Consider the following 23,115-nt stretch of genomic DNA (forward strand, 5'->3'; position numbering starts at 1 on the left):
CCCTTGGCACATGCCCTGTGTTCCGGGCATGTGCTTTTGTTACTCACTAAATTTGGAGTTTCACTGAGCAACTATATCCATTTTCTCCCATTACCGCCGGTATGCATTTCCTAAAAATATCTAAATAAACATTTACAAGCAACCAAAAAGGAAATCCTCTTCGGCACCTCCATTGTATTGAACTGTTGTAGACTTCCGACCTGTGGCATTAATGTGTGATGTATGGTCCCTTCATACCCCTTGACTTATTTCACATTTTGTTGTGTTACAGCCTGAATTCAAAATTGATTCTTTTTTTCCCCCCTCACCCTGGTCTTATTCACCTGTCTTTGTGCTTGTTCCCACCCCCCTCCAGGTGTCACCCATCTTCCCATTATCCCCTGTGTATTTATACCTGTGTTCTTTGTTTGTCTGTTGCCAGTTCGTCTTGTCTTGTCGGGTCTTACCAGCATTCTTTCCCACCTTCCTGTTGCTCTAGTTCTGTTTCCTAGTTTTTCCCAGTTCTGACCTGACTACCTGCCCTGAACCCGAGCCTGCCTGCCATCCTGTACCTGCCTGACCTTGACCTGATCACGAACCTCTGCCTGCCCTCGACCTGCCCTTTGCCTGCCCTGTGTTTCTACTAAATAATCTGAGAACTATACTATCCGCCTCCAGTGTCTGCATCTGGGTCATATCCTGAGTCATGATACACCCATCTATCTACACACAATACCCCATAATGACAAAATTAAGACAAGTTTTGAGAAATGTTGGCAAATTTTTGAGAATGAAATACAGAAATATCTCATTTACATAAGTATTCACACCCCCTAGTCAATTTTTGTATAAGAACCTTTGGCAGCGATTAAGCTGCTGTCTTTCTGGGTAATCTCTAAGAACTTTCCACACCTGAATTGTCTGACATTTACAAATTTACTCTTTTCAAAATTCTTCAAGCTAGATTTTCAAGTAGATTTAAGATTTTAGATTTCAAAACTGTAACTCGGCCACTCGGGAACATTCACTGTCTTCTTGGTAAGTAACTCCAGTGTAGATTTTGCCTTTTGTTTTAGGTTATTGTCCTGCTGATAGGTGAATTCATCTCACAGTGTCTGGTGGAAAGCTGACTGAACCCAGTTTTCCTCTAGAATTTTGCCTGTGGTTAGCTCCATTACATTACTTTTTGTGTCCTGAAAGAATCCCCAGTCCTTAACGATTATAAGCATACCCATAACATGATGCAGCCACCACTATCCTTGAAAATATGGACAGTGGTACACAGTAATGTGTTGTATTGTATTTGCCCCAAACCAAACACCTTGTATTCAGGAAAAAAAGTTAAATGATTTGCCACATTTTTTGCAGTATTACTTTAGTGCCTTGTTGCAAAACATGATGCATGTTTTGGAATATTGTTTTATTCTGTACAGGCTAACTTCTTTTTACTATCATTTAGGTTAGTATTGTGGAGTAACTGCAATGTTGTTGATCCCATCCTCAGTTTTTTCCTATCATAGCCATTAAACTCTGTAACTGTTTTAAAGTCACCATTGGCCTCATGGTGAAATCACTGAGCAGTTTCCTTCCTCTCTGGCAACTGAGTTAGGAAGGATGCCTGTTTCTTTGTAGAGACTGGGTGTATTGATACACCATCGAAAGTGTAATTAATCATTTTACCATGCTCAAATGGATACTCAATGTCTAGGTGCCCTTCTTTGCCAGGCATTAGAAAACCTACCTGGTCTTTATGGTTGAATCTGTTTGAAAATCTCTGCTCGACTGAGGACCTTACAATTATCTGTATGTGGGGTACAGAGTCAGTCTGTCCATGCAATTTATGTGACTTGTTGAGCAGATTTTTACTCCTGAACTTATTTAGGCTTGCCATAACAAAGGGGTTAAATACCGTGCATTTGGAAAGTATTCAGAACCCTTGACTTTTTCCACATTTTGTTACATTACTGCCTTATTCAAAAATTGACTAAATTAAAAAAAATCCTAATCAATCTACACACACAATACCCCATAATGACAAGGCAAAAACAGATTTCTTTATATATTTTCAAATGTATAAAAATTAAAAACTTAAGTACTGAGTGAAGGGTCTGAATACTTATGCAAATGTGATATTTCATTTTTTACATTTAGCAAAAATTCTAAACCTTTTTTGCTTTGTCATTATGGGTTATTGTGTGTAGATTGCTGAAGGGGGGAAAACTATATATATTTTAGAGTAAGGCTGTAAAGCAACTAATTTAGGAAAATGTCAAGGGGTCTGAAAACTTTCTGAATGCACTGTGTGTCTGGAACCGGCCCTGACATTGTACCCAATCAATCAAGTATATATATATATATATAAATGAGAGAGAGAGAGAGAGAGAGAGAGAGAGAGAGAGAGAGAGAGAGAGAGAGTGTGTGTGTGTGTGTGTCTGTCACACTTCCCAAGCAAAATAGAGAAACTTTAGTAAAATAAAATTCTATGCCAGACATTGTCATTCATTTTTCAATTTATTTGGTATCACATCTAAAATGACTGGCTCACATTTTACACAGAACATTTGGGAATATATACCAGTGTGCCACTTAGTTTTTTTAAATTTACTCTAATGCATTTTTACTTAAGCTGATTGTTGCAACAAAAGTACAACAGGGACATTTGAACTTAGACAACTGAGTCTTATGTCAATTTCCCTCTAAGGTTGTTACATTAAGTGATTTCTCTTTCATCTTCTTTCCTCTGGTACCATCTACAAGCTTTTTCCTTTATCAGCAGGTTTCAACGCGGTGATGTCATCTAAAATGGACGGACCGCTATAGCCATTGGTTTCCACTGCCTCCAGCTTCTTAATGTAATCCAGAGGTAAGCCGTTTTGTTTTGCTCCAAGACAAACAACCTGTAGGACAAAGTTAGTTGCTTTTGTTAATAACACGACCCATGGGTATTTGCATAAAACATTCTACTTCTGTATTGCGTTTCGACATTTTCCCATTAAATATAACACAAATGCATTGTTCGTACATTTGGATATGGCCAATGGAGGCATCCTTCAAACTGGCTATCAAAATAATCATTATTTGTGTATGATTAGGCTGCTTTATAGCAAAAGACAGACATATAGCGTACCTGTTTGTACGGAGGCGAGGTCTGGTGAACTGTGAAGTTGTTCATCTGGTAGGTGCGACAGAGGACCTCTCCCTCGTCTGTGTTAATGGTAACGTCTAGTGGACTGTAGAATCCTATTCCCACTCCTTCCTGCCTGGAGAACACACAGTTAAGAGCAGATAGAAGTTGTTCATCCTTTGGAGATACTGTTGATTGAAGTTACAAATTCATGCCATTCGCTACAGTCTGTAAAACAATCCAGAATGTTCTATATATTAAAAAAAAAAAATAATTTACCTTCATTTTACTAGGCAAGTCAGCTAAGAACAAATTCTTATTTTCAATGACGGCCTAGGAACAGTGGGTTAACTGCCTGTTCAGGGGCAGAACGACAGATTTTGTACCTTGTCAGCTCGGGGGTCTGAACTTGCAACCTTCCGGTTACTAGTCCAACGCTCTAACCACTAGGCTACCCTGCCTACCTTGCCTAGTGGCTATAAATGCCATAGACATCAGTTGTACCACTTTTTCCACTGGCACCAGAATTGTATTAGGACCTGCTTGAGGGAAGAGAACTAGGAGAACCAGGGTCTTATTTCCGTTGACTAAGCCTTCCGGGCAAATATGTACATTTGGAATATCCCACTACAGGTCCTAGGACATAATCTCAGCAACAATTCCTATTCAGGGCTGTTCAACTTCACAAACCGCACCTCATAGGGATAGGCCTATAACACTGTAAATGAGCCACCCACTTGTCTAAACTGATGAGGTTGTCCTTGTCCATCTTCCAGACCACTCCCCAGACCACATCTCCCTTGGACTCTTCTATAGTAGCAACACCACCATGCCAAGAGTTGGTGTTGTTGAACTCTTTCTTCCAGTATCCAAATTGAATCACATGATCCTGTCAAGTAGAATATTCAAAAGCATACACAGTAACTTCATAATCACATGTACGTAGCCTAATCACAATTATTTGTTAAAGCATTGCTAACAGCATAATTAATAGCTTGCACACGTATCATGGCAAATGAAAACTCCGATGCCAACCTACAATGCTTGGTGCCAACTTCTCAGCATCTTCACAACAAAACATACGCACTGAAGCCTACCTTCAAACTGCCAGTTGTAACAAAAACCGCGGATGGATTCTTCAGCTGCAGTCTTTCCTTCAGCAGATTACTTCCATAAGCGAAATACATAAAGTAGTCAGACACGGATGAGTTTGAAACACTTGTTCCATTATTTTCAGCGGTGGCAGGAACCGCTTTTGACGCAATTTGTTGATGAAACAGTGCAAGTAAAATCGTGTAAGTAAGGTATGACATGGTCTATCCGCTTTGTGATGGTGAGTATGTTAACCAGTTGGTAATGTTGTTATTTTATTACTTGCCGTCTTTAGAGAAAGGGCTCGACTAGTGTACCTCAGCGTGACGGCGCGCTGATTGGCTGAGCGCTAAACGAGGAGGGGCATGCATGAACAGACAAAACAGACAGAACACCCTGTCCCCTTCAGTTGATAAGATGATCATTCTTTTTCATTACATTTCTAACATGATTCAGTTATCACAACAAAACATAGTATCCATTCTGGGTGAAATGAGAGTTAAAAAAAAAAAAATTAATGCAATTTAAACTAGTTTGTTAATAGTGCCACTTGAAGCCCAGTGGTATAAAGTACTTAAGTAGTACTTTAAAGTATTTTTACTTAAGTCGTTTTTGGAGGTATCTGTACTTTACATTACTAATTATATTTTTGACAACTTTTAGTTTTACTCCACTACATCCCTAAAGAAAATAATGTACTTTCTACTATTCCCTGACACCCAAAAGTATTTGTTACATTTGGAATATTTAGCAGGACAGGAAAATGGTCCAACAAATTTAAAGAGAAAATCCCTGGTCATTCCTACTGCATCTGATCTGGCAGACTCACTAAACACAAATGCTTTGTTTGTAAATTATGTGGGAGTGTGCTCAACTGAGTATTACAATTGTTGGGAAAATTACTTGTGTCATTCACAGAGTAGATGTCCTAACCGACTTCCTAAAACGATAGTTTGTTAACAAGAAATTTGTGGAGTGGTTGAAAAACAAGTTTTAATGACTCCAACCTAAGTGTATGTAAACTTCCGACTTCAACTGGACCTTTACTTCTGATACTTAAGTGTAGACTTTTAGACTTTTACTCAAGTAGTATTTTACTAGGTGACTTTCACTTTTATTTTAGCAATTTTCTATTAAGGTATCTTTACTTTTACTCAAGTATGACAATTGGGTACTTTTTCTTCCAATGTTGAAACCAGACTTTTTTGCAGTGTTGTTGGGCTTATATTCACATCCGTAGCAACAGCCCCCTGTAAATCCTTTGTCAATAGAAGCATTCGGTGAATTGTAGCTTTAAGATTAAAGTTAATAAGTACGATTAGGAGATTAGGTTTATGTTAACTACTATATTTTCCAATACTATACACGTTTCACTTCCAAAAGGATTCTAAAGTTATATTCCACCGATACAGTCATTTTTTAAATGTAATTTGTGCAATACATTTAGTGGATGCATTAATGCATTATTTTGTGGAAAGGGAAGTTAGAAAGAGTGTTAGAGGAATTGAATTCCTCTTCATGCTGGTGGTGCTGCTCCATCTGCTTGCTTGGGAATACCTGCTGGCCTTCTGCCACATCATCCTCACCTGGCTGGAGGAGGCTGTACGGAGGCTATTGCTATGATGCCTTTGTATTGTACAGTGGGAGAGAGGAGTGCTGGGTGGTGGAGCAGCTGCTTCCCGGCCTGGAGCAGAGGGGGTCTCCCTGCGTCTATGTCTGCATAGCAGGGACTTCCAATTGGGGAAGGACATTGTGGACTACATCACAGACAGCCTCTACGGTAGGTATCCTGGACCACTAGAAATACTATATACAGACGCACTGGTTAAAAATACCAAGCCTATGGCATCACCATCTAATGATCCTTCTTACTGGTCTGGTTCCAGGCACAGTGTGTGTGGTGAGACGTAACAACCTGAACAGTAACTGGTCACACCCTCCGTCTGCTGGTGGAGCAAAGGGTCATCCTTATCTTCCTGGAGGAAATCCCCCCAGCTGTCTGCCCACCACCGCCTGTCTAGGCTGGTCAAGACCAGGTACATACAGTATGTGGAGAGGGGGTTCTGTGAACTACACTCTATCATTTATTTACCTAGGAAACATCCTTGCGAAAACATACAGTGCGTTCGGAAAGCAATCAGACCATTTGAATTTTTCCACATTTTGTTACATGACAGCCTTATTCTAAGATGGATTCAACGTTTATCTCTGTGGATGGTTTGTCCTCTGGCAAATTAACTGTACATTTTGGTGATGTTATTCGGAAACATAATGTTAACTTTCACTGCTATGCGGATGACACACAGCTGAACATTTCGATGAAACATGGTGAAGCCCCAAAATTGCCCTCGCTGGAAGCATGTGTTTCAGATATAAGGAAGTTGATGGCTGTAAATGTTCTACTTTTAAACTCGGACAAAACAGAAATGCTTGTTCTAGGTCCCAAGAAACAAAGAGATCTTCTGTTGAATCTGACAATTAATCTTGATGGTTGTACAGTCGTCTCAAATAAAACTGTGAAGGACCTCGGTGTTACTCTGGACCCTGATCTCTCTTTTGACGAACATATCAAGACTGTTTTAAGGACAGCTTTTTTCCATCTACGTAACATTGCAAAAATCAGAAACTTTCTGTCCAAAATGTATGCAGAAAAATGTATCCATGCTTTTGTCACTTCTAGGTTAGAATACTGCAATGCTCTACTATCCAGCTACCTGAAAAAACACTAAATAAACTTCTGTTAGTGGTAAATACGGCTGCTAGAATCTTGACTAGAACCAAAAAATGTGATCATATTACTCCATTGCCTCTCTAAACTGGCTTCCTGTTAAGGCAAGGGCTGATTTCAAGGTTTTACTGCTATCCTACAAAGCATTACATGGGCTTGCACCTACCTATCTTTCCGATTTGGTCCTTCCGTGCAAACCTACACGTACACACTATGGTCACAATACGCAGGCCTCATAACTGTCCCTAGAATTTCTATACAAACAGCTGGAGGCAGGACTTTCTCCTATAGAGCTCCATTTTGGAATGGTCTACCTACCCATGTGAGAGATGCAGACTCGGTCTCAACCTTTAAGTCTTTATTGAAGACTCATCTCTTCAGTAGATCCTATGATTGAGTGTAGTCTGGCCCAGGAATGTGAACGGAAATGCACTGGAGCAACTAACCGCCCTTGCTGTCTCTGCCTGGCCAGTTCCCCTCTCTCCACTGGGATTCTCTGCCTCTAGGGGCTGAGTCACTGGTGCACTGACGTGATCTCCCCCCTCTTGGGTTGTGCCGTGGCAAAGATCCTTGTGAGCTATACTCAGCCTTGTCTCCGGATGGTAAGTTGGTGGTTGAAGATATCCCTCTAGTGGTGTGGGCTGTGCTTCGGCAACGTGGGTGGGGTTATATCCTGCCTGTTTGGCCCTGTCCGGGGGTATTGTCGGATGGGGCCAGAGTGTCTCCCGACCCCTCCTGTCTCAGCCTCCAGTATTTATGCTGCAGTAGTTTATGTGTCGGGGGGCTAGGTTCAGTCTGTTATATCTGGAGTATTTCTCCTGTCTTATCCGGTGTCCTGTGTGAATTTAAGTATGCTCTCACTAATTCTCTCTCTCTCTCTTTCTTTCTTTCTCTCTCTCAGAGGACCTGAGCTCTAGGACCATGACTCAGGACTACCTGGCCTGATGACTCCTTGCTGTCCCCAGTCCATCTGGCCATGCTGCTTCTCTAGTTTCAACTCTTCTTCCTGCGACTATGGAATCCTGACCTGTTCACCAGATGTGCTACCTGTCCCAGACCTGCTGTTTTCAACACTCTAGAGACAGCAGGAGCGGTAGAGACACTGAATGATCGGCTATGAAAAGCCAACTGACATTTACTCCTGAGGTGCTGACCTGTTGTACCCTTGACAACCACTGTGATTGTTATTATTATTTGACCCTGCTGATCATTTATGAACATTTGAACATCTTGGCCATGTTCTGTTATAATCTCCACCCGGCACCACCAGAAGAGGACTGGCCACCCCACATAGCCTGGTTCCTCTCTAGGTTTCTTACTAGGTTCTGGCTTTTCTAGGGAGTTTTTCCTAGCCACCGTGCTTCTACACCTGCATTGCTTGCTGTTTGGGGTTTTAGGCTGAGTTTCTGTACAGCACTTTGCGATATGAGCTGATGTATGAAGGAGATTTAAGAAGAAAAATAACATTACATTTTTTTTTAAATGTCAATCTACACACAATACCCCAAAATGACAAAACGAAAACAGGTTTTTAGACATTTTTGCAAATGTATTAAACATAATAAAGATAAATACCTTATTTACGTAAGTATTCAGACCCTTTGCTATGAGACTTGAAATTGAGCACAGATCTGTGGAAGGGTACCAACAAATTCTGCAGCGTTGAAGGTCCCCAATAACACAATGGCCTCCATCATTGTAAAATGGAAGAAGTTTGGAACCACCAAGACTCTTCCTAGAGCTGGCGCCCAGCCAAACTGAGCAATCGAGTGAGAAGGGCCATGGTCAGGGAGGAGACCAAGAACACAATGGTTGCTCTGACAGAGCTCCTCTGTGGAGATGGGAGAACCTTCCAGAAGGCCAACCATCTCTGCAGCACTCCACCAATCAGACGAAAGCCACTCCTCTATAAAAGGCACATGACAGCTCGATTGGACTTTGCCAAAGGGTTACCTAAAGGACTCTGACCATGAAAAACAAGATTCTCTGGTCTGATGAAACCAATATTTAACTCATTGGCCTGAATGGCAAACGTCATTTCTAGAGGAAACCTGGCACCATCCCTACGGTGAAGCATGGTGGTGGCAGCATCATGCTGTAACATAACAAAATGTGGGAATAGTGAAGTGGTCTGAATACTTTCCGAATGTATATATTTTCTATGACCTTGTGTGTTGAGGAACTTGACCTGAAGACCTGTCTTCTAAATTCTATGTTCATTATGACTTGAGTATGTTGTCTTTCCTGTGTTGTATAATGCCTTGGGTGTGATAAAAACACTTTATTCTTTAATTCAAATAATCAGTTATTATTGTGATCCCCAGGCCCTACCTGGACCAGGCCATGCAGCCTGCCTTCTGGGACCATCTGTTGACCAAACTGGTCCCTCCTGAACCACACCCTGGCCAGTGACCAGATTCAGTACTTCACTCTTTTAAAAAGGGTTCTAAAAGGGGTCTTTGTTGGGTGAAAAGGTTCTAACCTGGAACCATAAAGGGTTCTCCTACAGGGATGAGCCAAATAACTATTTAAGGTTTAAGAAAGCACCTATTTTGTGTACATGTCTAAACAGTGGTATTCTGCTTTGTATGAACTGTGTTGATACAACGACCAACCGTTATCAACAGCAGAGGGAGACAAAGACCTTCAATCACATACAAGTAAACAGACTTCCATTGTTCAAAATATGTTTTCAAGGAAACACATTCTCATCTAACAATGAAGTTTATGGATTTGCATACAAAGGGGGAGGGGAAGAAGAAGAAGTGATCTTGAATGTAGCCTGGTCCCATATCTTTCTGTGCTGTCTTGACAACGTGGTCATGTCACTGACCCGTACGATTTGGAAAGATACCAAAAACAGATCTGAGACCAGGCTATCTTGAATGAGGCTGATTTAATGCCTTTGTACACTCTATACAGATCAACACAGAACATCCAGGGAGGTTTTATTGTCTGCCGAAGTAATACAAATACACGTGATCTTATTCTACATTTAATCTCTATACAGTCTGAGGGATGCTCAGAGTCATCATCAGTCAGTAAATAACTATTCCTGAAGAGGACTTAGATGTAATGTTGAGGGTTTCTTTAACCAGTGAGTTCGTGAACACAGTTCTCTCTCTAGGCAGGTTTGAGTTCCTAGAGAAAAAAATATATGCTGTCGCTAACTTGCTTTCAAACCAAGGTGCATGAACAGTGGAGCAAACTGGAGATAAGAATATATTCAGCAACTCTTGGTAGGACAATGGAAGATGTTGAAGCAAACCTATATTGTCCTACCAGGAGTTGAGTTCCGAAACATGGCAGTTTGTTCCAGGTGTTGTCAAGCGTCAGATCGGTGGTTGGCTCTCTCTGTCTCTTTTCATAATCTGCTCCAGCTCAGCCATGACAGGCAGTGGGCCCTCATACTTGTTGGTCTAGATGGCCTTCAGCTTCTCCTTTGACAATATAGACTATATTGTTTTATTACAATTCATTTGAAAAAACATTTGTTGGTAAATACCTTTTCAGAGACAACTTTCTGCGTTTCTATTCATTGTCCCACTGTATATCCATGGAGAGCACCAGTTTCATTAACAACGTTCCTCTCTACACTTTGTAAGGTATCTAACGTCTTACAGAGTTCAGTGTCAAGTCCATGTTCTTAAATGTATTTTGAATAAAAGAGATATAACTAGATTGAGGAAGTAAGACAGTGTGTGATAGAGGGGGGGGGGGGAGTGTAAAAGGAGTTGTCTCCTTGAGGTACTGTGGCGATGGTGGAGCGTAAACACAGCTGTTTATGATATAGGTGCGATAGATGAGCTCTTGGCCAAGAGTCTTCACATTCACCTCCACAGGGCTGTAGGCCCCTAGTCTCACGTTCACCTGGCTGCACACACAAATATGAATACACCCAACCACACAACTTTAGAACTAGGCCACATCAACCACAATGAAGAAGCACTCAGAATGACACAACAGACCCAGTATTTTTTGTAAAATACTTTTTTTAACTAGGCAAGTCAGTTACGAACAAATTATTATTTACAATGATGGCCTACACCGACCAAATCCTGGACGACGCTGGGCCAATAGTGCGCCGCCCTATGGGACTCCCAATCATGGCCGGTTGTGAAACAGCCTGGATACAGTAGACACAGTATGTGCCAACTAGGATAAGGTGAACTAGATAAAGGTATCTTACCTGTCTAGAGACTTGAGGTCAGCCACGTTCATCCTCCATACCACTTGAGGTCAGCCACGTCGCCACACCCCCATGCCAGCGGTCACTGGCCAGACACTTGTAGTTCCCAAATATCAGCTTGTTGTCCTGGAGAGAAGGAGAGATCGAGAGGGTCAGGTTAAGGTCAGGTGTCCTCCCAGGTCCTCCTTATAGTCAGGTCAGGTCGGGTCGTACCTTGAGCCTGGCCACACAGTGGATGGAAGCAGAGGGGTTCTTGAGCTGGAGCCTTTCCTTCAGTAGGTTGCTGCCGTAGGCAAAGTACAGGAAGGTGTGGATGTCTATGTTGTCATCCATTCTGACATAGAGGAGGAGCAGGCGGAGGAAGGGCAGGGTGAGGTGGAGGAGGAGTCCAGGGAAGACAAGGAGTGGAGGAGAGAATAGAGAGAAACCACAGTCAGCAAGAGTGCTTGGAGCAGAGACACAAGGAGAGGTCAAGGAGAGGCGCTACTGTGACAGAGATTAAACTCTGCTTCCCCCTCTTTTATACCAGACCTCTCTCCACTCGCTGACTCCCCATTGTCATGCTAATCCAACAGGCCTGGCCTGTGCTGTACCCACCAATACACACAGCCTGCTGGTTGCTGAGCCTTATAGCCTGAGCTGGCTGAGCTCACAGTCACACCAGCATGTCATTCACAGTGTGCTGCAACAAGCCCGCATAGCACTGTCATGTGGGCAGAGAAGTTAGTGATGCGTTGCAGCTGATGCTTTGACAACTAGAACAGTCCATCACTAATGTTTGCTTGCGTGCACATGGATTTAGGTTTCCACCGCCGATGGTAATCAGGCAAATCTCAATTATGTACGATGAAATATCATTTGAACTTTGCTTTGAAATTCTGACATTGGCACTGACTGGTGCAGTGGAAGGTAAATGCAGTTTACACACCTTTTTTATTTTGTGCAAAGCTTTACCAATCTTTTGCAGAAAAATGCATTGAAAGTATAGGAAGCATTACTGGTCACGGGAATGGAAGACTAAACATGGCTGGTCCATCAAGGTCCAGTAGATAACTTTGTGTGATCTGACCAAATTCACATAGAAAAGTGAGTTACAGATTGGTAATTCCTATTGAAAGCAAGTCTGATGCGAGGCATATCTCTATGCTTCCCGTCTTTAAGTTTAGCTTTTGCGTCTTTTTACTTTTGGTTTTGTACAACAGCTTCAAACACACTCTTTTGGGTTATTGAAAATAACTTTGCTGGAAACAGCAAAGTTCGTATAGTGATGCAGGTCTAGATGTTTTACACATGAAATTGTGTCATTCCGAAATGTATCTGCAACGTTCTATTCCATTTTGTTGCCACTCTAGCAATACCTCTCCAGCCATTCTACAGCCAAACACTTGAGTAAATGAGGAATAACAAAGTATATTAAAAGCATGGAGTGCTTCCACACAGGAAGTTTCAGAAGCTTACAGAATCTATACCAAGGTGCATTGAAGCGGTTCTGACGGCTCCTGGTGGCCCAACACTGTATTAAGACACTTTATGTTGGCACTTCCTTTATTTTGGCAGTTACCTGTAGCAATATGTTACAATGACAATGGAACAGCTGGATAGGGGAAATGGCTTGAGTTTCACAAACGGGAATATAACATTGCAGATGTACACATGAAATCATGTCAAACATCTAAAGACCTGTATTTGGGCTCACGAGTGGCACAGTGGTCTAAGGGACTGCATCTCAGTGTAAGAGGCATCACTACAGTCCGTGGTTCGAATCCAGGCTGTATTGTATCCTGCGGTGATTGGGAGTCCCAGAGGGTGATGAATAATTGGCCCAGGGTAGGCAGTCATTTTAAATACAAATTTGTTCTTAACTTGCCTAGTTTAAAATTTAAAAAACACTATACTGAGATGTTTGCCATTTCTAAAAGGACATACGTGGACATTTTTGGTGCCTTTGTTCATGGTTCTCTCTAGGCCCCCATACTACTCAATGAGGATGATGAAGTGATTTGCTATTTGGGGTAAGTTTCTCAAAAACATTAAATCGCAAAAAAGGTGGCTGGCCCATTCTACAACATTCCATTTACATCAGAAATAAAGATCTGGTTGTAAAAAATATAGATTCGTCCTTTAACAGTGATCACCATGAAAACACAAGACTGATTGCTATGTTCAACAAGTATATTATTCTTCCTGCTTTATCTAGCTCTATTTGTGATATTTTACCTTGCTAGCTTGATCGGTAATCCATCTCAGATGACATGTCACAACCCGGTCCGAAGTCAGTCCCTCTCCTTGTTCGGGTGGCGTTCGGCGGACGACGTCACCGGCCTTCTAGCCACCGCCGATCCACTTTTCATTTTTCATTTGTTCGGTCTTGGTCTTTCACACCTGGCATCACTCAACCAATTACTTGTTTATTATTTAACCCTCTGTTCCCCATGTTGTTGGTGAGTGATTATTCTTTGTACCTCGGTCTGTTTTTGTGGGCTCGCTATGTTGTAGCAGTATTTATTAGAGAGGGGTAAAGAAAGATTTTGTTCGGGCGCCAGGCAGGTATTAACCATCCCGAAAGGAAAAAGAGTAGAATAGAGAGAGTACCACTACCAGACTCACACACATCAGCAGAAGAGACTGCCTAGAGTGTAGCCTGTTTACCAGATAGCCAGTGGAGAGAAAAGAGAATACACACCATATAAAACCCACATCACAGCACAGGGGTAACCCAAACAAGAATACCTCATACAATAATACTACTACTAATAATGGCAGAGCAATTCAACAGCAACTTCATACAAGAACGAACCCAGTCATCAACATAGGATTTGCAATAATCTGTATTATTTTCTAGTGGGTGAGTGCAGAGGGTGCGAATGTGGGGGGTGTTCATCGACACAACAAAGGCCTTAAAAAAGTCCACAGTCTTCTCGGCCACATGTCATTAGTACATCCCACCTCAATACAGTTCACATAATATACAACTTGCAAGTAACCTACTAAAATGTCCGTCCAAATACATCTGGCAGGAAAATAATAGTCCAGCTCTAATGAACTTCAATGGAAAGTGCATTTGAAAAATAGAGAGTCTGTTGCAGGATAAAGCACTGGAACGAGAGGGAAGAGAAAGAGAGAGAAAAATATAAAATCTTAGCTATGGTCTTCAGGCCTGCCGGTGTCTGACTGTCCGATGGTTTGTTGGTTTGTTTGTTAAAGCTTCGCAACAATGTTGCTACTAATCCATGCGATCCATAACGGGCGCGGTCCCAAACAAAAACAACCACGATCACACCGATGACTGAGTTAAATACTTTATAAACTACAAACGCTGAAAACAAACAAAACTTCTGCAGCACACACAATCAAACTATCGCGCCACCCAAGAGTTCCTCCCCAAAGAGCTGAACGAGCTCTCTTTATTTCCTCCTTCCTTACTGCTCATGCGCTCTTAAAGTGGCAGCGCACGGTGAAGGCTCCGAGCAGATTTCGCCACAATGTGGCTTTGTATTTTTGTCATTTTGAGTAAGTACGTTGATTACTCATATCTGCTGTCCTGCGCCTGACTCTCTACACCAGCTACACACAGAACCATTACATGACATCTGTTATGTGATAAAGATGCAGTCTGGGGTCGTAAGCACTTACAAATGTGTAACATATTGTCTGAATAATTGGAATTTATAATATATCTTAAAACACATTTTTTCAATTGGTTACATATATGAAATGTATGATTTTATTGTATTTTTATTTTATTTAACCTTTATTTAACTAATGATGTAGTACACAATCGAGCACACATTTTTTCCGTGACTGTTTATGGCAGGTGAGCACTACTTTACAAACCTCTGGTTGAAATGATAAAAAAAAACCTTTGGAGCACCACTTTAATTTGCACAAACTGCATTTGAAGAGGCAAAGACGTTTCTGATGAACTGCATGCGCAACTTTTAATGACGTGGACAGAAAATTGGTCTAAATGGATGATGGTAATGACCCCGTTGTACTGATTGCTTGAGCCCATATGGATTGCATAGACTAGCCAAAGATAATGGAAGAATTTCTCTGAGCCAGACTACTGGAATATTTTAACCGCACCCACTCAAAACAGCGTTTCGATCACTGATGGAGGGGGAGAAAGAACTAACCAATAGGAAGCAAGCGCCCAGACCACGTCGTACTCTCGCATCCATCCGCGGAGTGGAAAAATCCATCACAAACAGGAGGACCACAACCTGTAATTGTCTGTCTGCGAAGTCTGAAACAGAGCATGTTTCAAACATAAACTAAATGTGCTTGAAGGAGAACATTTGATTACATACTGGAGTTGATTAAAGTAGATTTTTTTGTTTAATTCAAATAATGTTGTGTGCGCAGAACGCCTGATTTCTTTGTGCGATAAAAAGGTAGAATTATTAATAAAACCTATACTTTGCTTGTTTATCATTCAAGCAGATAGGAAGAGAACACTCCTGGCCAGCGTATACAAAGGTAATATCAATCAGATTTTTATTGTGATTTATCATTTTTAAACTTGAAGAATGCTTCTGTAACATTCACATATTGATCAAGAGCATTGTTGATCAATAACAAGGATATTTTACAGAACTCAGCCTCGAGGCTAGAATATCTTCCAATTGTGTGTCGCTGGTGTTCTTTGATTTATTGTAGCATGTGCAAGTGCATGTGAGGGACACATTGACAAGTGAGGGGGTACAATGAAAGAAACGTAATGTTGGTTACATTGTGGTGGTGGGTGTTTTAAAGAGGCAACTATCAGTTATAGCTGCTTCATTTAGCCATTTGAATGCATTCACTTATTTCTACATTTCTCTCCTTGTTTTATTTATCACGGTTTGTACACAGTATCATTTTTCTTTTACTGTCTGTCTCTGTCGGTCTACATTAATTCATTCATCTCACCCTTGTTCCTTCCAACAACCTATTGATATATCCATTATATCCGGCATGGATAAAGCTAGAGACGTAAGCATGGACAGCCATGGATGATGTTGCCGGGTTTACTGGAGAACATTCTCGGTCTCATACTCAGGCCCAATCATGTTTGTCCTGAGTTTGTGTGAAGAGGGGTGAGAGAGAGCCCCAGTATGGAGCCAGGGAGGGGTCCAGGGTCGTGGTCTGGAGCCCCTTCCTCCATTCATGTCCTCCAGCTCACAGGGGGGTACAACTTTTCACCAATGGAACTGTGGGATAGTGTGGGTCTGCAAAGTGACTCAATAGTTCTGCTAGACATGTTTGCAAGATTTGATTGGGGTCTGGATGGAATAGCTAGATACTTAAGGAAGGATCCTGCTAAAGTTGTAGCTGGTAGGATATCCAAAGATCTTAAATGATGCTTAGAAACATTACAGCAGGTTTTGTTTCCAAATGTCAAGTCCATCAATAAACAAGTATAGGTTTATAACTGACCAAGCCTGTTCTTTTTCTATCAGTTGTTATTTCGCTACACTCGCATTAACATCTGCTAACCATGTGTATGTGACAAATAAAATTTGATTTGATGTTTCAGACTTGTGCAGAAAGTCACCCTTTGTCTGCCCTATCTGTTTATTCCTGTAGATGGCAGTGTTGCGTTTGAAATGGTCACATACAGTTGATACAGTATCACATCCACCGTTGGATTCGATCAAATCCCCAATAAAATGAACAAGGGAAAAATAACTCCTCGAAAAAAGATGCTGTTATGATTATATAATTGTATTATTATTATGGAAATAAAACCTTCACCACAATCAGTCAAACTAGCTGACAAACTCTTACTAACTTAAATCCCTGGTATAGAGCTTTGGACATGCTAAGCCTTAGTGATGGCAGCCTCCTCATTGAAAAGCACTGTGTTTTCTTGGTTGAGTTGAGCCATAAAACTTTTCATTTCTATATAAAGAGTTCGGCCAGGTTTTTAAAACGGCTGCCATGTTAGCGCCCAAATAGAACTTAATTCTTGACATTTTGATGATGCAACAATACGAGAGCGCCTCTGACAATTCCCTATGAAATGACCTGCTTTAATCAAGAAAAACATAGCAGTGAATTTGACAGGCGTTTTTATTGATTTAGCATTCAATGTGTATCCAAGTCTGTACTGTGTTGTGCTGTCAACAAATTGCATATTTGCTTTCAATGGAAATCTTCATAGGTTTTGAAAACGATCAGAAATAAACAGCACAATGCGGAAGTGTCAAATGATCACTTAGCAACAGCTATGGAGGAGAAAGTGGCGCTGTCGGAATGTTCAGATATATGGCTCTGGTATTTCCGTAGTCCAGTCTTTGCCTTGAAACATTGGTGAACGTGTCAGGACCCCATCCCAAAAACAAATCATGGAAACAAACAACAATATCTCAACACAAAGAGGGGAGCTGACATGGTTACCATGGCAAAGATCAGTTCCGGGTGTTTTGTCACCGAGCAGTAGTACACCCTCTGGCCAGACTTTCCCACGCGGGGCGAGCCAAGAGTCATGCTGCCCTGATGGTGTTCCAGACCAATACCATTAGCAGCAGCAACACATGGGACTCAGGTACTATACTTGATCTTAGCAAAAAGGTCGATGCAGTGGCGTGTTGTGGTGTGACTCTCGCAACAGCAAAAAAATGTAAGCAATTATATTTCATTGTAAATAAACAAGTGTCAAACAAGTGTCAAATTTGCATACACTCATTAAGTGTATGCAAATGATCCCACCTGATGAACCCATCATGTGACCAGAGTACAAGATTTAAGAGCAGACTGGGCACATTGCTTGGAGAGACAGAACAGCCGTATGTCAAAAACCCATTGAGAGACAAAGACCCATTGAGAGAACTGTTATGTAACGGCGTCTTAACTTTTCAGACAGTCTGTACCGCAACAGTCACTAATTGTCCATTGTTGCCAGGGCTATGGGCCAGCGAGGAGTTGGCTCTCGTTCCTGTAGTGTTCCTGTACTGAGCAGGCATGGGGTCTCTGTTCCTCGCAGCAGCCACAGCGATGCAATGTCAGGACCTGTTAAAGCATTTACCGTCAGAACCCTAACCCAGACGGACTGTGCCTCACTGTGGTGGACGTTTTGTCCAGATCTTTCCGGTCAGATCTGACCCAATCCCAGGCAGCCTCCAGTCTCTAGCCTTTCTGCTTTTTATTTGGAAGGATGTGACCAGTTGAAAGCTCACCATGGTGCATACAGACCAGTTCTGGGTTACAGACAAGAGGATATGATGTTGACATCCCACGAGCAGCTCTTGCTAAATTCCACATCTGTTGACAAAACATGTCCCCTCTTCCCCAACCCCTCTCCGATTGTAAATATGCAGGCTGGGTTGCTTTCCTCTACTGCGTTCACTGTCCTTCAGACATTCTCCCTCCTCCCTCCACCCCAATGATCACGCCACACCAGTCCCGTGGATGTCTTCCTTAACTGTTCAACTAGGACCATTATGAAATCCAAAATAAACACAGCTAATGCATCAGAGAGGGGGATGTCATCTGGGACAAATAGCAATGCATTTGTGTTATGTCAGTGGGGAGCAATGGAAAACAGAATTCAGCTCAATTGTACAGCTGCACCCCTCACTGTGAACCCCACTCTGACCCCCGCCCTCCACCGACCCTCAACCCGCCCATAACCAATCCTGCTGTTCCCTCATAGAGCTCCTCCAACATGGTCCCATGGCCTCCCTCCACGAGGCTCCAGTCCCAACTGGACAACTCCGACCATTAACTCCTGTTGTGTCCCATTTAGGGCTGAGATGTGAGGTCAACACCTATCGCTGTTTGAGCAGAGCCCAGTCTCCCACCAAAAAGATGGCCACTGCCTCCCTAACTTCCTTGACAAACTATTCCACCAGCCTCATCTGCGCCGGATTCAACAACAGTTAAGTGGGATGTGCAGCAAGCAGCAAACCGCACGTGCATCCTTCAGGCGACCATTGCACAACCAGTCTAACCCCCATCTGAGACCCTGGTTTGAAGTGGATGAGTGGAAGGATTGTCACAGTAGGGATTGGAAAATATATGGTGATAATTGTGTTAGAATTGTTCATAAGCTGTTTGTTTCAATTTCAAGTTTGTCACGTGCACAAGTACAGTGAAATGTATTTTTGCTAGCTCTAAACCCATCATTATCAATGTAGTACTAAAAAATAACATAAAGTAGAACAGAAACACAGATATATGTCATTCTGGAAGGTTCTCCCATCTCCACAGAGGAGCTCTAGAGCAGCCATCAAGTTCTTGGTCACCTACCTGACCAAGGCCCTTCTCCCCCATTTTCACAGTTTGGCCGGGCGGCCAGTTCTAGGAAGTCTTGGTGTTTCCAAACTTCTTCAATTTAAGAATGATGGAGACCACTATGTTCTTGGGGACCTTCAATGCTGCAATAATTTTTTTGATAACAGATCTGTGCCTCGACACAATTCTGTCTCGGGACTCTACGGACAATTCATTCAACCCCATGGCTTGCTTTTTGCTCTGACATGCATTGTCAACTGTGGGACCTTATATAGACAGGTGTCCAATCAATTGAATTTACCATAGGTAGACTCCAATGAAGTTGTAGAAACATCTCAAGGATGATCAATGGGAACAGGAGGCACCTGAGCTCAATTTCAAGTCTCATAACAAAGAGTCTGAATACTTATGTAAGTAAAGTATTTCTGTTTTTGATTTTGTATACATTTGTAAAAATGTAAAAAAAATCTGTTTTCACATTGTCATTATGGGGTATTGTGTGTAGTTTGCTGAGGGATTTTAAATTGTTTTAATCCATTTTAGTATAAGGCTGTATGTAAATTTAACAAAATGTGGAAAAAGTCAAGGGGTCTGAATACTTTCCGAAGGCACCATATGTATAGGGTTAAAGTGACTAGGCATCAGGATGTACAATAAACAGAGTAACAGCAGCGTATATAAAGACTATATGTGGGGGTGTGTCCGTGTGTGTAGAGTCAGTATAAATGTGTGTACCTCTTGTGTGTATTGGAGTGTCAATGTGAGTGAATGTGTGAGTGTGCATAGAGACAGTACAAAAAAATACAAGGGTCAACTCAGATAGTCCTAGTAGCCATGTTGTTAGCTATTTAAAACCTCTTGCCACTCCGATCATTTTCGTCTACATACGGTGAATTGCCAAATTAAAATTAAATTACTAAAAATATTACATTTTCATGAAATCACAAGTGCAATACACCAAAACACAGCTTAACTTGTTGTTAATCCAGCCGGCGTGTCAGATTTAAAAAAGTCTTTATGGTGAAAGCAAACCATGCGATTATGTGAGGACAGCTCTCAGCAGACAAAACATTACAAACAGCTAGCAGCAAAGTAGATTGGTCACGAAAGTCAGAAAAGCAATAAAATGAATCACTTACCTTTGATGATCTTCGTATGTTTGCACTCACGAGACTCCCAGTTACACAATAAATGTTTGTTTTGTTCGATAAAGATTCTCTTTATATCAAAAAACCTCCATTTGGTTGGCGCGTTTTGTTCAGTAATCCACAGGCTCGTGCGGTCACGACAGGCAGACAAAAATTCCAAATAGTATCTGTAAAGTTCTTAGAAACATGTCAAACGTTTTTTATAATCAATCATCAGGTTGTTTTTACAATAAATAATCAATATTTCAACCGGACGGTAGCCTTTTCAATAGAAGAGAGAAAGAAAAGGTCTCGCTCCCGGCGTGCGTGCATGCACAAATCTGAGGACATCTGGCTATCCACTGATGAGATGTGATCATTCTCGCTCATTTTTCAGAATAAAAGCCTGAAACTATGTCTAAAGACTGTTCACAGCTTGTAGAAGCCATAGGGAAAGGAATATGGTTGATATCCCTTTAAATGTAGGATAGGCTTGCAATGGAAATGAGTAGTTTCAGGAAAACAACCCTTCCTGGATGGATTTTCCTCAGGTTTTTGCCTGCCATATCAGTTATGTTATACTCACAGACAATATTTTGACCATTTTGGAAACTTTAGAGTGTTTTCTATCCTAATCTGCCAATAATATGCATATTCTCGCTTCTGGGTCTGATAAATAGGCCTGAGAAATGGGCCTGAGAAATAGGCAGTTTACTTTGGCCACGTTTTTCATCCAAACATCAAAATACTGCCCCCTAGCCTAAAGAGCTATTTAACAGTCTTATGGCTTGGGGATAGAAGTGTTTTAAGGGCCTATTGTCACACCCTGATCTGTTTCACCTGTATGTGTGATTGTCTCCACCCACCTCCAAGTGTCAGCTGTTTTCCTCATTAGTCCCTGGGTACTTATTCCTGTGTTCCCTGCTTGTCTGTTGCAGGTTCGTCAAGTCAACCTGGGTGTTATCCCGTTTGCCTGCTTTTTCCTTCGCTCTGTTTTTGCTAGTCCTCCCGGTTGTGACCCTTGCCTATCTGGACTCTGAACCCACCTGCATCAGTGGATGTATGGTGATAAGGGAAATCTGCAGATAGACACAAGGCCAGAGAGGACATACCCCTGGCGGCCACTCAATGTTAGTGGTGGCTGTTTAACAGTCTGATGGCCTTGAGATAGAAGCTGTTTTTCAGTCTCTCTGTCCCAGCTTTGATGCACCTGTACTGACCTCGCCTTCTGGATGATAGCGGGGTGAACAGGCAGTGGTTCAGGTGGTTGATGTCCTTGATGATCTTTATGGCCTTCCTGTAACATCGGGTGGTGTAGGTGTCCTGGAGGGCAGGTAGTTTGCCCCCGGTGATGCGTTGTGCAGACTGCACCACCCTCTGGAGAGCCTTACGGTTGAGGGCGGAGCAGTTGCCGTACCAGGCGGTGATACAGCCCGCCAGGATGCTCTCGATTGTGCATCTGTAGAAGTTTGTGAGTGCTTTTGGTGACAAGCCAAATTTCTTCAGCCTCCTGAGGTTGGCGCTGCTGCGCCTTCTTCACGATGCTGTCTGTGTGAGTGGACCAATTCAGTTTGTCTGTGATGTGTATGCCGAGGAACTTAAAACTTGCTACCCTCTCCACTTGTCTCATCCTAAACTCGTATTTGTGTCCAAAGCATAAATTGAATAAAATACACTTCAAAAACCCAAACGTGTATCTCAAACAGACAGTTTAAAAAATGTTGGCTATTTCAAATCAATCAAATCAACAACAGAAAATGTCACATGCTTCGTAAACAACAGGTGTAGTCTAAAGGTGAAATATTTATGGGCCGTTCCCAACAATGCAGAGTAATAAACAAGGAATAAATACACAATGAATAACGATAACTTGGCTATATACACTAAAATCAAATCAAATCAAATTCATTTGTCACATACACATGGTTAGCAGATGTTAATGCGAGTGTAGCGAAATGCTTGTGCTTCTAGTTCTGACAATGCAGTAATAACCAACAAGTAATCTAACTAACAATTCCTAAACTACTGTCTTATACACAGTGTAAGGGGATAAAGAATATGTACATAAGGATATATGAATGAGTGATGGTACAGAGCAGCATAGGCAAGATGCAGTAGATGGTATCGAGTACAGTATATACGTATGCATATGAGATGAATAATGTAGGGTAAGTAACATTATATAAGGTAGCATTGTTTAAAGTGGCTAGTGATAAATTTACATCATTCCCATCAATTCCCATTATTAAAGTGGCTGGAGTTGAGTCAGTGTCAGTGTGTTGGCAGCGGCCACTCAATGTTAGTGGTGGCTGTTTAACAGTCTGATGGCCTTGAGATAGAAGCTGTTTTTCAGTCTCTCGGTCCCAGCTTTGATGCACCTGTACTGACCTCGCCTTCTGGATGATAGCGGGGTGAACAGGCAGTGGCTCGGGTGGTTGATGTCCTTGATGATCTTTATAGCCTTCCTGTAACATCGGGTGGTGTAGGTGTCCTGGAGGGCAGGTAGTTTGCCCCCGGTGATGCGTTGTGCAGACTGCACCACCCTCTGGAGAGCCTTACGGTTGAGGGCGGAGCAGTTGCCGTACCAGGCGATGATACAGCCCGCCAGGATGCTCTCGATTGTGCATCTGTAGAAGTTTGTGAGTGCTTTTGGTGACAA

At 42.0% G+C, this 23,115-nt stretch overlaps 1 protein-coding gene and 2 pseudogenes across 1 annotated transcript; 1 reads left to right on the top strand and 2 right to left on the bottom strand.

Moving 5' to 3' along the window:
• Positions 1–2,471: 2,471 nt before the first annotated feature.
• On the bottom strand, positions 2,472–4,529 carry LOC124005857 (gamma-glutamylcyclotransferase-like). The gene is made up of 4 exons (XM_046315483.1): positions 4,201–4,529; positions 3,841–3,992; positions 3,107–3,239; positions 2,472–2,876 (listed from the first exon to the last, which is right to left on the bottom strand). The coding sequence occupies exons 1-4, from the start codon at positions 4,414–4,416 to the stop codon at positions 2,730–2,732; spliced, it is 648 nt and encodes a 215-aa protein (XP_046171439.1). The 5' UTR covers positions 4,417–4,529; the 3' UTR covers positions 2,472–2,729.
• An 878-nt stretch (positions 4,530–5,407) lies between these two features.
• LOC124006004 lies at positions 5,408–9,335 on the top strand (annotated as a pseudogene).
• A 524-nt stretch (positions 9,336–9,859) lies between these two features.
• On the bottom strand, positions 9,860–21,565 carry LOC124006043 (annotated as a pseudogene).
• Between the last annotated feature and the right edge of the window lie 1,550 nt (positions 21,566–23,115).

The sequence above is a fragment of the Oncorhynchus gorbuscha genome, linkage group LG19 (assembly GCF_021184085.1).
Source record: "Oncorhynchus gorbuscha isolate QuinsamMale2020 ecotype Even-year linkage group LG19, OgorEven_v1.0, whole genome shotgun sequence".
NCBI classification, from domain to species: Eukaryota; Metazoa; Chordata; class Actinopteri; order Salmoniformes; family Salmonidae; genus Oncorhynchus; species Oncorhynchus gorbuscha.